We start from the raw sequence: 17028 nt of genomic DNA on the forward strand, positions 1-17028 counted from the left end.
TGGGGGGGCGGAACAGCACAAACAGCATGTGTTCGAAACTCCGATGAATGCAGCCCAGGGGGTAGGTAGCTGGTGGCCTCAGTGGCCAGGGCACCCGGCCATGGCGGCTGGTATGGGTGCCAGCATGTGGGATTCGACCGTCCCCCAGGGGGGAGGGGCCGGGTTACAGGTGTGTGGGGGGCAGGGTTAGTGCCAGAGGTCCCTGTGCTACCTACTCAACCTGGACACCCTGAGGAGGTTGTGGAGTTTCTTCTGGCACTGCATGCCAGTCCGGACAATGTTGCCCACGGAGCTCACCAACTCTGCTGCCTGCGCTCAGGCGGCGTCTGGCAGCCTCCTGCCCGGGCTGGGGTGCAAGGTCATCCGCCGCCCCTCCACCGCGTCCAAGAGGGTGTGAGGTTCTGCGTCCGTGAACCATGGCGCTGCTCTCCTTGCAACCATCTTGTTGGCTCGGATGGTGAGTATGGGGGGAGGATCATTTATGTGCGGCTGCAGCTTGTCAGCCTCCTGAGTGTCAATCACGGACCCAGCGAATCCGGCACCGGTTTCCATTCGAATTGATTGTGTTCCACGTGACGCCGGTGCTAGCCCATTGATATTAGCAGAATCGGTGCAGGTCTGGCGACGATCTTTCCGTCATGAAAGTCCACGAATTCTCCGTTGGTGTCAGCATTTAGGGCGGGATTCACTGTTGGCCGACGCTGAAATCATGAAATGCGATTGGGCGGAGAATAGTCCCCGACGCCAAAATCGCGATAGGCGCAGGTTTGATGCCAAATCGGGATTCTCCGGCACCCAAAAAATGGCGCACATGTGTCGCTTGCTGCACGCCGTTTATGTCCTGTTGGCATATCATTAGCGGGCCTGATCCTCTCTTCTCTGTGGCCTCTGCGATTCACAGCTGCCGATTTGCCGAGTTCCCAACCACCCGGTTCACTTGTCGTCTCAGCGGGCGGGAACCCGACGTGGAGGCTACGGAATGTGTCCGGCGCCGCCACAGTGGGCCGGGAGCCGTGCTGCTGGCCGGCGGGGGGTTTCTGCGAGTGTTGGGGGGGGGGGACTGGTGGGGAGCGCTATTTGGAAGGTTATGTCTACGCATGTTTTACTGTGCAATCACTGTCGGTCGCGCCATGCAACCCGGCAACTCTCCAGCCATTTATGTCATGGGAGCCGGGAGTTTTACTCGGCAGGTGGCTAGCCCCCCACTGGTCAAGGGATCGGTGAGGGCTCGGCGCCGGTCTTTCCGTCGTAAAATGCCACAGTTCCCACGCCGGCGTCGGCACTTAGCCTCCAAAATGGAGAATCCAGCCCCAGGTTTTAGCGGAAGAGTGTTTGGTGCAGAGGCTGCAGGAGGCAGGCGGGGGGCACGATTCTCCGACCCCCACGCCGGGTGGGAGAATCGCGGGAGTGCCGGGCGATTCCCGCCACGCTGCTCTGGCACCCGCACGCGATTCTCCCATCCCCCCCTAAACGGCGTGCCGCGTTTCATGACAGGCCGCTCGGAGAATTGCCGCTCGCCGTTTCTAACAGGCGAGCGGCGATTCTCCGGCCCGGATGGGCCGAGCGGCCTGCCCAATCCAACTGGTTCACACCAGCGCCAACCACATCTAGTTGCTGCCGGAGTGAACAGCGCGCGAACGCTATGTGCGCGACGGGGGATGATCGAGCACCATGGGGGGTGCTCAGTAGGGGTCTGGCCTGCGATCGGTGCCCACCGATTGGCGGGCCGGCGTCTCTAAAGGACGCACTCTTCCTCCGCCGCCCCGCAAGATCAATCCTCCATGTCTTGCGGGGCGCCCGCAGGGAGGACGGCAACCATGCATGCCCGGGTTGGCGCCGACCAACCTGCACGGGTGATGTCATTTAAGCACCGCCGGCCATATCATTTACGCGCCGCCGCTTTGACGCAGCGCCAAGGCGCGTAATTGACACAGCGCCGCTCCTAGCGCCCTGGGGGTGGGAGAACAGGGGGCGAGTAGCGGCCTCCGACGCCGGAGTGAAACACATCGGTTTTCACTCTAGCGTCGGAACTTAGTCTCCAGTTGGGAGAACTTCGGCCCTAACTTTGGGTGTTGGGTTGGGAAGTGTCCGTGGCTGGGTGAAATGTCGAAGGGTTAAAGTTCTCTTTAACATGGAGATGAGGCTGCAGCTCTGAGCTGTCTGATCTGCTTATATGTCAACTCTGGCCTGATCCAGTGTCAGAAGTATAAAAAAGGAAGAAAATGCTGGTGATTTTGGCGGAGTTGGGAATTCCCATCACCATGGGGCAAAATTCTCCCAACGGGAGACTAAGGGCGGAATTCTCCGCTACCGTGCAGCATCGGGAAGGCCGACGTGAATTCGGCCGAGTTTCACGACGGCCTCGGAGGCCGCTCCTCACACCCTATTCACCCCCCCCCCCCCAGGGGGCTAGGAGCGGTGCTCCGTAAATCTTGGCCGCTGGGTCTTGACGCTTGCATCAAGGCGGCGCGCCGAGAATGACGTGACAGTGGTGCCTAAGTGATGTCAGCCACGCATGCGCAGGTTGGCCGGCTCCATCCCGCGCATGCGCGGCTGACGTCATGACGGCTGCCGGCTCCAACCCGCGCATACGTGGTTGCCATCTTCCCCTCCACTGCCCCGCAAGACATGGCGGCTTGATCTTGCGAGGCGGCGGAGGGGAAAGAGTGTGTCGCTTGGAGACGCCGGCCCGACGATCGGTGGGCACCAATCGCAGGCCAGTCCCCTCACGAGCACGGCCGTGGTGCTCACTCCCCTCTCCGCCCCCCACAAGCCACAAACGAAGATTTGGCGCCATTTTCACGACGGCAGTGACCAGGTGTGGTTGCCGCCAGCGTGAATAGGTCGGGAACGTCAGGCTGCTCGGCCCATTTGGGCTGGAGAGTCGCGTGAAAAACGGCGAGCGCCGATTCTGCGAGCGGGGGGGGGGGGGGGTGGGAGATTCGGGGGGGGGGGGTGGGAGATTCGTTGGGGTGGGGGGTGGGAGATTCGTGGGGGGGGGGTGGGAGATTCGTTGGGGTGGGGGGTGGGAGATTCGTGGGGGGGGGTGTGAGATTCGTTGGGGTGGGGGGTGGGAGATTCGTTGGGGGGGGGTGGGAGATTCGTGGGGGGGTGGGAGATTCGTGGGGGGTGCCAGGGCGGCGTGTCGTGAGTCGCCCGGCCCTCCCGCAATTCTCTCACGCCGCGCGGGGAGTGGAGAATTCCGCCCTAAGTGCCGACGCCGGAGTGAAAACCGTTCCTCGCCCCCCATTCTCCCACCCCCAGGGGGCTAGGAGCGGTGCCGTGTCAATTACCAGCGCCGGGCCTTGGCGCCGCGTCTCGGTGTGCCGCGTAAATAACGCGGCCGGCGGCGCTTAAATGACGTCACCTGCGCATGCGCCGGTTGGCCGGCGCGCGCCCCGCAAGACATGGAGGGTTGATCTTGCGGGGCGGCGGAGGAAAAGAGTGTGTCCTTTAGAGACACCGGCCCGCCGATCGCGGGCCAGACCCCTACTGGGCACCCCCCTGGTGCTCGATCCTCCCTCCCCCCCACCACAGGCCGCACACGCAGCGTTCACACGCTGTTCACGCCGGCAGCAACCAGGTGTGGCCTGAGCGGCCTGTCGTGAAACGTGGCACGCCGTTTTTGGGGGTGGGGGAATCATGCGCGAGCACCAGGGCGGCGTGCCGGGATTCGCCCGGCACTCCCGCGATTCTCCCACCCGGCACTCCCGCGATTCTCCCACCCGGCGTGGGGGTCGGAGAATCGCGCCCATGGCATATTCCTGCAAATTAGTGAATTGCCTCTGTGAGTGAGGAAATAGGAGGGCAGGTCTGCTCAGACTGATCATTTTACCCTCTCTGGGGTAATTTACCCTCTGATAATTTTACCCTTTCTGGGGAAACTTACTCTGATAAATTTACACTCTCTGGAGCAGTTTACCCTCTCTGTGATTTGATCCACACTGGTAGAAGGTCTCTCTCTCCGTGGGCTGGATTTGGTGATTGGCAGTTTGCCACATTATCTTCCTGGGCTCTCCCTCCACGTCAGAAATTCTTTCAGTTTCGTTTCCTATTCAGAGCAGAATGGCCGGGAGAGTGGGTGAGTAAACCAGCTTCGTCCTTCTGGTCCCCTGCCTGTCCCCCTCTCCCCTGCCTGTCCCCCCTCTCCCCTGCCACCCCTTCTCTTCCCCTCTCTCCCCTGCCTGTCCCTCTCTGTCCTGCCTGTCCCTCCCTCTCCCCTGCCTGTCCCTCCCTCTCCCCTACCTGCCCCTCTCCCCTGCCTGCCCCCCCTCTCCCCTGCCTGTCCCCCACTCCCCTGCCTGCCCTTCCTCCTGCCTGCCCCCCTCTCCCCTGCCTGCCCCTCTCCCCTGTCTGCCCCTCTCTCCTGCCACCCCCTCTCTCCCCTGCCTGTCCCCCTCTCCCCTGCATGTCCCCCTCTCTCCTGCCTGTCCCCCTCTGTCCTGCCTGTCCCCTCTCTCCCCTGCCTCCCCCTCTCTCCCCTGCCTGTCCCCTATCCCCTGCCTGTCCCCCTCTCCCCTGCCTGTCCCCCTCTCCCCTGCCTGTCCCCCTCTCCCCTGCCTGTCCCCCTCTCCCCTGCCTCCCCCTCTCTCCCCTGCCTCCCCCTCTCTCCCCTGCCTCCCCCTCTCTCCCCTGCCTGTCCCCCTCTCTCCTGCCTGTCCCCCTCTCCCCTGCCTGTCCCCCTCTCCCCTGCCTGTCCCCCTCTCCCCTGCCTGTCCCCCTCTCCCCTGCCTCCCCCTCTCTCCCCTGCCTCCCCCTCTCTCCCCTGCCTCCCCCTCTCTCTCCTGCATGTCCCCCTCTCTCCTGCATGTCCCCCTCTCTCCTGCATGTCCCCCTCTCTCCTGCCTGTCTCCCTCTCCCCTGCCTGTCCCCCTCTCCCCTGCCTGTCCCCCTCTCCCCTGCCTGTCCCCCTCTCCCCTGCCTGTCCCCCTCTCCCCTGCCTGTCCCCCTCTCCCCTGCCTGTCCCTCTCTCCCCTGCCTGCCCCCCTCTCCCCGGCCTGTCCCTCTCTCCCCTGCCTGCCCTCTCCCTTGCCACCCCCTCTCTCCCCTGCCACCCCCTCTCTCCCCTGCCACCCCCTCTCTCCCCTGCCACCCCCTCTCTCCCCTGCCTGTTCCCCCTCCCCTGCCACCCCCTCTCTTCCGTGCCCACCCCTCTCTCCCCTGCCTGCCCCTCTCTCCCCGGCATGTCCCTCTCTCACCTGCCTGCCCTCTCCCCTGCCACCCCTTCTCTCCCCTGCCACCCCCTCTCTTCCGTGCCTCCCCCTCTCTCCCCTGCCTGCCCCCCTCTCCCCTGCCTGTCTCCCCCCCTCTCCCCTGCCCCTTTTCCGTTGATTGACCCCTCTCCCTTGATAGCTCTGGCGTCTCCCAGTTGCGCTCGATTCTCCCCGTGCCAGTTTTTTCCCCAACTCTGGGCTCTTCCCGCACAAATATCCCTGGCCAGTGCCGGGTGTCCCGGGTCAGTGCCGGGTGTCCCGGGTCAGTGCCGGGTGTCCCGGGTCAGTGCCGGGTGTCCCGGGTCAGTGCCGGGTGTCCCGGGTCAGTGCCGGGTGTCCCGGGTCAGTGCCGGGTGTCCCGGGTCAGGGCCGGGTGTAGCTGGTCAGGGCCGGGTGTAGCTGGTCAGGGCCGGGTGTAGCTGGTCAGTGCCGGGTGTCCCGGGTCAGTGCCGGGTGTCCCGGGTCAGTGCCGGGTGTAGCTGGTCAGTGCCGGGTGTCCCTGGTCAGGGCCGGGTGCCCCGGGTCAGGGCCGGGTGTCCCGGGTCAGGGCCGGGTGTCCCGGGTCAGGGCCGGGTGTCCCGGTTCAGTGTCGGGTGTCCCGGGTCAGGGCCGGATGTCCTGGCTCAGTGCCGGATGTAGCTGGTCAGTGCCGGGTCTGCCACTCTGCTTTTCATGCTGAGCGAGGGCAGCCAATGGGCAGGGGACTGAACTCTGTCCGTGCATCATTTACAGTGAAAGGAATTTTGCCACTCATATTCCGCAGTTTATCCCCGTGCCTCCTTATAGTTCCACAGGGATGGATCCAGTTTGTGGCACATTCAGTGTCTGTCCCTCCCTGTCTGCCAACTTAATAACCCTCCCAGCCTCGCCAGCTCTCTCTCTCTCTCTCTCTCTCTCTGTGGCCTGTCTCCTGCTTCCTGATTTAACAAAGACAACTTTCATAATGGCAACTTGATCAAATTCCTAGCTTGCCAGGATCCCGGATTACTGACGGGCAACTCCAGAGAGAGGGAGTGAGGAGTGCGATTAGTTGTTACTTCAGCAGAACAAGAGTAAGGGACAGAGCAGGAGGAATCTGGGAGTGTTTGGTTAGAGAAGAGAGAGAATGTGTCAGAAGAAACAGAAATAAGGCAAGAAAAGGCAGAATGAGGAGGTATAGGAGAGGGGGAGTGAGGAGACAGAGGAGGGGATATAGGCAGTGAGGAGATAGAGCAGGAGGAGGTAGAATGTCAGGAGATAGAGAGGGAGACAGGAAGTGAAGAGATAGTGGACAGCGAGACGGAGTGAGGAGATAGAGAAGGGGGATTTAGGGAGTTGACATTAAATAGGGGAGATAGGGTGTGAGGTGATGGAACAGGGGGAAATAGGGACTGAGGAGATAGAGGAGGAGGGAATAGGAAGTGAAGAGATAGAGGAGGGGCAGATAGGGAGTGAAGATATAGAGGAGGCGGAGATAGGGAGTGAGGAGATAAAGGAGGGGGAGATAGGGAGTGGGGAGAGAGTGGGGGAGATAGGGAGTGAGGAGAGAGTGGGGGAGATAGGGAGTGAGGAGATAGAGGAGGGGGAGATAGAGGAGGGCGAGATAGGGAGTGAGGAGATAGAGGAGTGAGATGGGGAGTGAGGAGATAGAGGGGGAGATGGGGAGTGAGGAGATAGAGGGGGAGATAGGGAGTGAGAGGATAGAGAGAGATAGTGAGTGAGGAGATAGAGAGGAAGATAAGGAGTGAGGAGATGGAGGGGGAGATAGGGAGTGAGGAGATAGAGGGGAGAGAAGGAGTGAGGAGAAAGAGAGGAAGATAAGGAGTGACGTGATAGAGGAGGGGAAGATAGGGAGTGAGGAGATAGAAGAGGGGCGATAGGGAGTGAGGAGATAGAGGGGGAGTGAGGAGATAGAGGGGGGAGATAGGGAGTGAGGAGATAGAGGGGGAGATAGGGAGTGAGAGGATAGAGTGAGTGATAGGGAGTGAGGAGATAGAGGGGGAGATAGGGAGTGAGGAGATAGAGGGGGAGATAGGGAGTGAGGAGATAGAGGGGGAGATAGGGAGTGAAGCGATAGAGGAGGGGAGGTAGGGAATGAAGAAATAGAGAGGAAGATAAGGAGTGAGGTGATGGAGGAGGAGGAGATAGGAAGTGAGGAGATAGGGAGTGAGGAGATAGAGGGGGAGAGAGGGAGTGAGGAGATAGAGAGGAGAGAGGGAGTGAGGAGATAGTGGGGGGGATAGGCAGTGAGGGGATAGAGGGGGAGATAGGGAGTGAGGAGATTGAGGAAGGGAGATAAGGAGTGAGGTGATAGAGGAGAGGGAGATAGGAAGTGAAGAGATGGAGGGGGAAATAGGGAGTGAGGAGATAGAGGAGGGGGAGATTGGGAGTGAGGAGATAGATGAGGGGGAGATAGGGAGTGAGGGGATAGAGGAGGGGAGATAGGGTGTGAGGAGATAGAGGAGGGGGAGATAGGGAGTGAGGGGATAGAGGGGGAGGTAGAGAGTGAGGAGATAGGGAGTGAGGAGATGGAGGGGGAGATAGGGAGTGAAGAGATAGAGGGGAAGATAGGGAGTGAAGTGATTAGAAGAGGCTGAGGCTCAGCCAGTCTTCACTCAGCACTACCCACCTGAGTCTGGCTGAATGTGTTCTCACATTATACAACTTCTCCTTTAACATCATTCACTTCCTCCACATGAAAGGTGTTGCTACAGATATCCAGAAGGGTCCTAGACTTGTTCTTTGTGGGGTACGTGAGAACATTCCTTGTTCCAGTCCTACTCAAGCTCCCTCTCACCTCTTTTCAGATGATGTATTGATTCCGCTCTCACTAAGAACTGGAAAATTAAATTCCCTATGTTTCTACTTCCGCTCTTTGCCTGGTTCATCTCTGGCCCTTCCCTTCCCTCTTTGACTGTGCTGTCTCCATTTCTAGGGATAGGCTATCAACCTGCACTGTCTATAAAGACTACTGACTGTCACAGCCAGCTCGATTACACTTCCTCTATTCTATTCCATTTTCCCAGTTCCTCAGTCTCTATTTTGGGGAAGTGGTGGCATAGTGGTATTGTTACTGGCATAGTAATCCAAGGACCCAGGGTAACCTCACTCCAAATCCCACCACAGCAATAAAAATCTGGAATTAAAAGTTTAATGGTGACGTGAAAACATTTACGACCATTGTCATAAAACCCATCTGATTCACTGATGTCCTTTTAAGGGAGGAAATCTGTCACCCCCTAATTTATGTTCATTGATATACAATCTCTGATTTACAGTGCCTGATTGCACACTATTTATTTACACTCCCTGATTTACACTGCCTGATTTACGCTCATTGACTTGCACACCCTGATTTACGCTCACTGATTTGCACACTCTTTATTTACACTGCCTGATTTATGCGCTCTAATTTACACTCACTGATTTATGGTCATGGATTTGCACACACTTTATTTACACTCGCTGATTTACACTCCTGATTTACGCTCGTTGATTTACACTCCCAGATTTATGCTCATTGGTTTATGTTCCCTGATTTACATGCTCTGATTTACACTCTCTGGTTTACACTCACTGAGTTACGCTCAGTGATTTACACTCGCTGATTTATACTCACTGATTTTACGTTCACTGACTTACAGTCACTGTTTACACTCACTGATTTATGCTCTCTGATTTACACACTGATTTATGCTCTCCAATTTACACTCACTGTTTTAAACTTTCTGATATCCACTCTCTGATGTACACTCACTTGTTTACACTCCCTGATTTACACTCACTGATTTGCGCTCCAATGATTTACGCTCTCTGATTTACACTCACGGATTTATGCTCCCTAATTTACTCTCACTGATTTACACTCACTGATTTACACTCACTGATTTACGCTCCCTAATTTACGCTCTCTGATTTACACCCCCTGATTTATGCTCCCTGATTAATGCTGTCAAATGTACGTTCTCTGATTTAAGCTCCCTGATTTATGCTCCCTGCTTTACACTCAATAATTTACGCTCTTTGATTTACACTCCCTGATTCGTGCTCCCTGATGAACGCTCTCGAATTTACGTTCTCTGATTTAAGCTCCCCGATTTATGCTCTTTGATTTACACTCACTGATTTATGTGCCCTGATTTATACTCACTGATTTACACTCCCTGATTTACATTCACTAATTTACACTCATTGATTTATGCTCCCGGACTTACACTCACTGATTTACATTAACTGTTTATACTCACTGATTGACAGTCACTAATTTACACTCACTGATTTATATACTTTATTTGCAGCAACTGATTTACACTTTTTGATTTACACTCTGATTTATGCTCCCTGATTTACGCTCCCTGATTTACACTCTCAGATATACACTCTCTGAGTTACACTCTCTGAGTTACACTCTCTGATTTAAGCTCTCTGATTTACATTCATTGATTTATGCTCCCTGATTTACACTCTCTGATTTATGCTCTCTGATTTACATTCCCTGATTTGTGCTCCCTGATTAATGCTGTCAAATTTACGTTCTCTGATTTAAGTTCCCTGATTTATGCTCCCTGATTTATGCTCCCAGATTTGCACTCCCTGATTTACGCTCTTTGATATACGCTCCCTGATTTGTGGTCCCGGATTAACACTCTCTAATTTTTTATGCTCATTAATTTATGCTCAGTGATTCATGCTCCCTGATTTACACTCCCTGATTTACGCTCCCTGATTAACGCTGTCAAATTTACGTTCTCTGATTTATGCTCCCTGATTTACACTCTCTGATTTACACTCTCTGATTTACACTCTCTGATTTACGCTCTCTGATTTATACTCCCTGATTTGTGCTCCCTGATTAACGCTCTCTAATTGTCTAATTGATTTATGCTCATTGATTTATGCTCAGTGATTTACACTTGCTGATTTATGCTCAGTGATTTACACTCCCTGATTTACGCTCTCTGATTTCTGCTCCCGGATTTACACTCACTGATTTACGCTCCCTGATTTATGCTCCATGATTTACGCTCCCTGATTTACGCTCTCTGATTTGTGCTCCCGGATTTACACTCCCTGATTTACACTCCCTGATTTACATTCACTAATTTACACTCCCTGATTTACATTCCCTGATTTGTGCTCCCTAATTAATGCCGTCAAATTTACGTTCTCTGATTTAAGCTCCCTCATTTATGCTCCCAGATTTGCACTCCCTGATTTACGCTCTTTGATATACGCTCCCTGATTTGTGCTCCCTGATTAATGCTCTCTAATTGGATTATGCTCATTAATTTATGCTCAGTGATTCACGCTCCCTGATTTATGCTCAGTGATTTACGCTCCCTGATTTATGCTCCCTGATTTATGCTTCCTGATTTACGCTACCTGATTTACCCTCTCTAATTTGTGCTCCCTGATTTACACTCGCTGATTTACAGTCACTGATTTACGCTCCCTGATTTACACTCTCTGATTTGTGCTCCCTGATTTACGCTCCCTGATTTACACTCTTGATTTACGCTCCCTGATTTACGCTCTCTGATTTACGCTCTCTGATTTACACTCCCTGATTTACGATCTCTGATTTACACTCTCTGATTTACACTCTCTGATTTGTGCTCCCTGATTTACGCTCTCTGATTTATGTCCCCTGATTTACGCTCCTGTTTTACGCTCTCTGATTTACGCTCTCTGATTTACACTCCCTGATTTATGCTCCCTGTTTTACACTCTCTGATTTACGCTCTCTGATTTACATTACCTGATTTGTGCTCCCTGATTAATGCTGTCAAATTTACATTCTCTGATTTAAGCTCCCTGATTTATGCTCCCTGATTTATGCTCCCAGATTTGCACTCCCTAATTTTTGATATAGGCTCCCTGATTTGTGCTCCCTGATTAACCCTCTCTAATTGGTTTATGCTCAGTGATTCACGCTCCCTGATTCACGCTCCCTGATTTACGCTCCCTGATTTACGCTCCCTGATTTACGCTCCCTGATTTACACTCACTGATTTACACTCCCTGATTTGTGCTCCCTGATTGACGCTCTCGAATTTACGCTCTCTGATTTAAGCTCCCCAATTTATGCTCCCGGATTTACACTCCCTGATTTATGTGTCCCAATTTATACTCCCTGATTTACACTCCCTGATTTACATTCACTAATTTACACTCATTGATTTATGCTCCCGGATTTACACTCACTGATTTACATACTTTATTTGCAGCAACTGATTTACACTCTTTGATTCACACTCTGATTTACATTCCCTGATTTACACTGTCTGATTTACACTCTCTGATTTACACTCTCTGATTTACACTCCCTGATTTATACTCCCTGATTTATACTTACTGATTTACATGCACTGATTTACACTCCCTGATTTATGCTCCCTGATTTACACTTATTGATTTACACTCCCAGATTAACGCTCGTTGATTTACACTCCCTGCTTTATGCTCCCAGATTTTCGCTCATTGATTTGTGCTCCCTGATTTACACTCTCTTACACACACTCACTGATTTATACTCCCTGATTTATGCGCCCTAATTTACACTAACTGATTTACACTCATGGATTTTCACTTGCTGATTTACACTCCCTGATTTACACTCACTGATTTACGCTCACTGATTTACGCTCACTGATTTAAGCTTACTGATTTACACACTCTTTCTTTGCAGCAAATGATTTACGCTCTCTGACTTACGCTCTCTGACTTACGCTCTCTGACTTACGCTCTCTGACTTACGCTCTCTGATTTACGCTCTTTGATTTACACTCTCTGATTTACGCACCCTGATTTACGCTCTCTGATATAGACTCACTGATTTACGCTCTTTGATTTACACTCCCTGATTTACGCTCCCTGATTTACGCTCCCTGATTTACGCTCCCTGATTTACGCTCCCTGATTTACGCTCCCTGATTTACGCTCCCTGATTTACGCTCCCTGATTTACGCTCCCTGATTTACACTCTCAGATATACACTCTCTGACTTACACTCTCTGATTTACGCTCTCTGATTTATATTCCCTGATTTATGCTCCCTGATTTACACTCTCTGATTTACGCTCTCTGATATACATTCCCTGATTTGTGCTCCCTGATTAATGCTGTCAAATTTACGTTCTCTGATTTAAGCTCACTGATTTATGCTCCCTGATTTATGCTCCCAGATTTGCACTCCCTAATTTTTGATATAGGCTCCCTGATTTGTGCTCCCTGATTAACCCTCTCTAATTGGTTTATGCTCATTTATTTATGCTCAGTGATTCACGCTCGCTGATTTACGTTCTCTGATGTACGCTCCCTGATTTACGCTCCCTGATTTACATTCCCTGATTTGTGCTCCCTGATTGACGCTCTCGAATTTACGTTCTCTGATTTAAGCTCCCCGATTTATGCTCCCGGATTTACACTCACTGATTTATGTGTCCCGATTTACACTCCCTGATTTACATTCACTAATTTACACTCATTGATTTACACTCTCTGATATACACTTTCTGGTATACACTCTTTGATATACACTCACTGATTTACACTCTCTGATATACACTTTCTGATATACACTTTCTGATATACACTTTCTGATATACACTCACTGATTTACACCCTGATTTAGATTACCTGATTTACACTCCCTGGTTTACATTACCTGATTTACGCTCACTGATTTACACTTGTGGGTTTTCACTCGCTGATTTGTTTTCACTAATTTACACTCTCTGATTTGCTCTCACTGATTTACACTCACTGATTTACCCTCCCTGATTTACACGTACTGATTTCCACTGACTGATTTATGCTCCCTGATTTTCACGCACTGATTTATGCTCCCTGATTTACACTCCCTGATTCATTCTCACTAATTTATGCTCACTGATTTATGCTCCCTGATTTACACTCCCTGATTTACACTCCCTGATTTACACTCCCTGATTTACACTCACAGATTTATGCTCACTGATTTGTGCTTACTGATTTACACACACTTTATTTGCAGCGACTGATTTACACTCCCTGATTTTACTCTCACTGATTTACACTCACTGATTTACACTCAGTGATTTAGATTCACTGAGTTATGCTTACTGACTTACATTCACTGATTTACAGTCACTGTTTACTCTCGCTGATTTATGCTCCCTGATTTACACTCATTGATTTATGCTCTCGCATTTACACTCACGGATTTACACTCACTGATTTACACTCACTGATTTACACTCACTGATTTATACTCTCTGATATACACTTTCTGATATACACTTTCTGATATATACTCACTGATTTACACCCTGATTTACATTGACTGATTTACATTACCTGATTTACGCTCCCTGATTTATGCGCCTTGATTTGCACTCACTGATTTACACTTGTGGGTTTTCACTCGCTGATTTGCTCTCACTTATTTACACTACCTGATTTACACACTCTGATTTACACTCTCTGATATACACTCACTGATGTACACTTTCTGATGTACACTCACTGATTTACACTCCCTGATTTACGTTACCTGATTTACACTCATTAATTGACGCTCCCTGATTTGCACTCAGTCATTTACACACTCTGATTTACTCTTACTGATTTACACTCCCTGATTTTCACTCACCGATTTACACTCGCTGATTTACACTCGCTGATTTACACACTGATTTACACTCGCTGATTTACTCTCACTAAATTTACACACTCTGATTTACACTTACTGATTTACGCTCACCAATTTAAACTCACTGATTTACACTTACTGATTTACTCACCAATTTAAACTCACTGAATTACACTCACTGATTTACGCTCCCTGATTTACACTCGCTGATTTACTCTCACTGATTCATGTTCCCTGATTGTTGCCCCGATTTACAATCTCTTTATTTACACTCACTGATTTACAGTCACTGATTTACAGTCACTGATTTACACTCTCTGATTTACTCTCACTGATTTACGCTCCCTGATTGATGCCCCTGATTTACATTCACTTTATTTACACTCACTGATTTACACTCATTGACTTACACCCCTGATATTATCCTCCTGATTTAAACCCCTCTCCCATCCCAAATTTCATCCTCAACGTTTTGTCAGTTAAAAGTATGACTGGTTGAGGGGATACATAAACAGCTCATTCACTAAAAAGCAATATTCTTGTGGCTAGGAAAGTCAATGTGTTCCTGCGTATTTGTCTTGAACGTGTAACTAGGCAACCTTTATTAAATGTAAGTAAAATGAATTGGGGGAAGGAACATGCTGAGAATTATATCACAGAGAAATTCCAGTTTTATATGAACTTTTGAAATGTGATTGTTTCCCAGAGCAAAAACAGACAGCTGAGCAAAACCCAGAACAAGTTGTGGACTTGTCCAGGCAACGTCTGAAGGTGCTACCTGCAGATATCCTGAAAATGCCATACATTAGTCAGCTCATTTTAGATCGCAACAGACTGAAGAATGTCACAGACCTTCGGAAGTTGAGCAACCTGAAGACTCTCATCATGTCTAAGAATGAGCTGGTGGATTTTCCCTCGGATATTGGCGCACTGCGACACCTTGAAAAACTACATTTAAACCAGAACAAAATCCAGCAGATCCCAGAGGGAATTCTCTCCCAGCTCCCTCGCCTGAAACAGCTTAAACTTAACAACAATCGCTTGACCGACTTCCCAGGAGATCTCGCCTGTTGCAAGGAGCTGGAATACCTCAACCTCTCTCACAACCTTGTAGAGGAAATTCCGGAAACAGTTGCCGCACTCGGAAAACTCGAGGAATTTTACGTCGACAACAACAAGTTGTGTAAACTCCCGTGCGCGCTGTTTGACGGTGGGTGCCTGAGGAAGTTTACTGCTCGGGCAAACCCGCTGAGGGAGCCTCCTGATGAGGTCTGTGCTGGTGGGTTGCAGCAGATCCGCAGTTATTTCAAACAACTCCAGACCAACGAGTCCTTTGAGGACAAACGTGTCAAAACCATGTTTCTCGGAGCGTCCATGGCCGGAAAGTCAACATTGTGTAAAAGCTTGACCAAACGGGAATTGGTGACAATTGCAGAGAACGACAGGACAATCGGCATTGAAATCAATGAGTTTCAAACTGACGATTTCTCCTTCCTGTGCTGGGATTTTGCTGGGCAGCTGGAGTATTATCTGACTCACCACGTCTTCATCACACCACAGGCCCTGGTTATATTAGTTATTGATTTGCACAGGTGAGCTGACGGCCAGGATCAACGCATCACCAGATGTCTGATTTGCTCCGGGCATTGCTTTATATTTAATAGTATTAATTATTTTACATAAGGTATTTTCAGGCACCCCAATACTTCAATGAGTGAACGCAGCTCACTGCATGATACCAAGAATCAGAAACCAGGAGTGCCTCAGCTTCACTTAAAAAAATTCAAGTAATTTAATCGCTTGAGTTAGGTGAAGTAGATCAGCCAGATCTCCTGATGCTAATCAGAATCCCAGTGACCCGTGGTCATTATTCTCTCTCGTCTCATCCTTTTCTCTCTCACTGTCACATGCCTTTCCCTCTCTCCTGGCTCCATTCGCTCCTTCACTTCAGTCCCTTTTCTCCCATCTTCTGTATTTCCTCTACTCACTTTACTTTTATTCTCCGCCAACATTTCTCATTGCCTTCCTCACATTACTTCCCTCACTGTGCTAAAATAAACTGAACTAATCCCATTTCAATCATTTTCAATGTGCATGCGCGTTTAATATTTGCGATAGCCGTGTTCCAGTGTCACAGTCTGAGCATCAATGTTTCCGTGCCCCATTGTTCCTGTGTTACAGAGTGCCAGTGCCACATTGTTCCTGTATTACAGAGTGCCAGTGCCACATTGTCTCTGCGTTACACAGTGCTAGTGTCACATTGTCTCTGTTTAACACAGTGCCAGTGCCACAGTGTTCCTGTGTCACAGAGTGCCAGTGCCACATTGTTCCTGTGTTACAGAGTGCCAATGTCACATTGTTACTGTGTTGCAGAGTGCCAGTGTCACATTGTGTCTGTGTTACAGAGTGCCTGTGTCACATTGTTCCTGTGTCACGGAGTGCCAGTGTCACATTGTTCGTGTGTTAGAGTGCCAGTGTCACATTGTTCCTGTGTTACAGAGTGCCGGTGACACATTGTCTCTGTGGAACACAGTGCCAGTGTCACATTGTCTCTGTGTTACAGAGTGCCAATGCCACATTGTTCCTGAGTTACAGAGTGCCAGTGCCACATTGTCTCTGTGTTACACAGTGCCAGTGCCACATTGTCTCTGTGTTACAGAGTGCCAGTGTCACATTGTCTCTGTGTTACAGAATGCCAGTGTCACATTGTCCCTGTGCTACAGAGTGCCAATGTCACATTGTTACTGCGTTGCAGAGTGCCAATGTCACATTGTTCCTGTGTCACAGAGTGCCAGTATCACATTGTTCCTGAGTTACAGAGTGCCAGTGCCACATTGTCTCTGTGTTACACAGTGCCAGTGCCACATTGTCTCTGTGTTACAGAGTGCCGGTGCCACATTGTCTCTGTGTTACACACTGCCAGTGCCACAGTGTTCCTGTGCCACAGAGTGCCAGTGTCACATTGTCCCTGTGCTACAGAGTGCCAATGTCACATTGTTACTGTGTTGCACAGTGCCAATGTCACATTGTTCCTGTGTTACAGAGTGCCAGTGTCACATTGTGTCTGTGTTACAGAGTGCCAGTGTCACATTGTTCGTGTGTTAGAGTGCCAGTGTCACATTGTTCCTGTGTTAGAGTGCCAGTGTCACATTGTTCCTGTATTACAGAGTGCAAGTGTCACATTGTGTCTGTGTTACAGAGTGC

The 17028-nt window shown here is 50.6% G+C and overlaps 1 protein-coding gene across 1 annotated transcript in view; it reads left to right on the forward strand.

The window, feature by feature from the left end:
* Positions 1–4046: 4046 nt before the first annotated feature.
* si:ch211-210p4.6 (malignant fibrous histiocytoma-amplified sequence 1 homolog) overlaps positions 4047–17028 on the forward strand; it is an 81803-nt gene continuing 68821 nt past the window's right edge. Inside the window, exons 1-2 of the mRNA XM_038806061.1 lie at positions 4047–4081; positions 14531–15416. Coding sequence (XP_038661989.1) covers positions 4066–4081; positions 14531–15416 — 902 coding nt within the window. The 5' untranslated portion in view covers positions 4047–4065. The remainder of the gene's footprint in view (positions 4082–14530; positions 15417–17028) is intronic.

Source organism: Scyliorhinus canicula, chromosome 9 (genome assembly GCF_902713615.1).
Source record: "Scyliorhinus canicula chromosome 9, sScyCan1.1, whole genome shotgun sequence".
Lineage (NCBI taxonomy): Eukaryota > Metazoa > Chordata > Chondrichthyes > Carcharhiniformes > Scyliorhinidae > Scyliorhinus > Scyliorhinus canicula.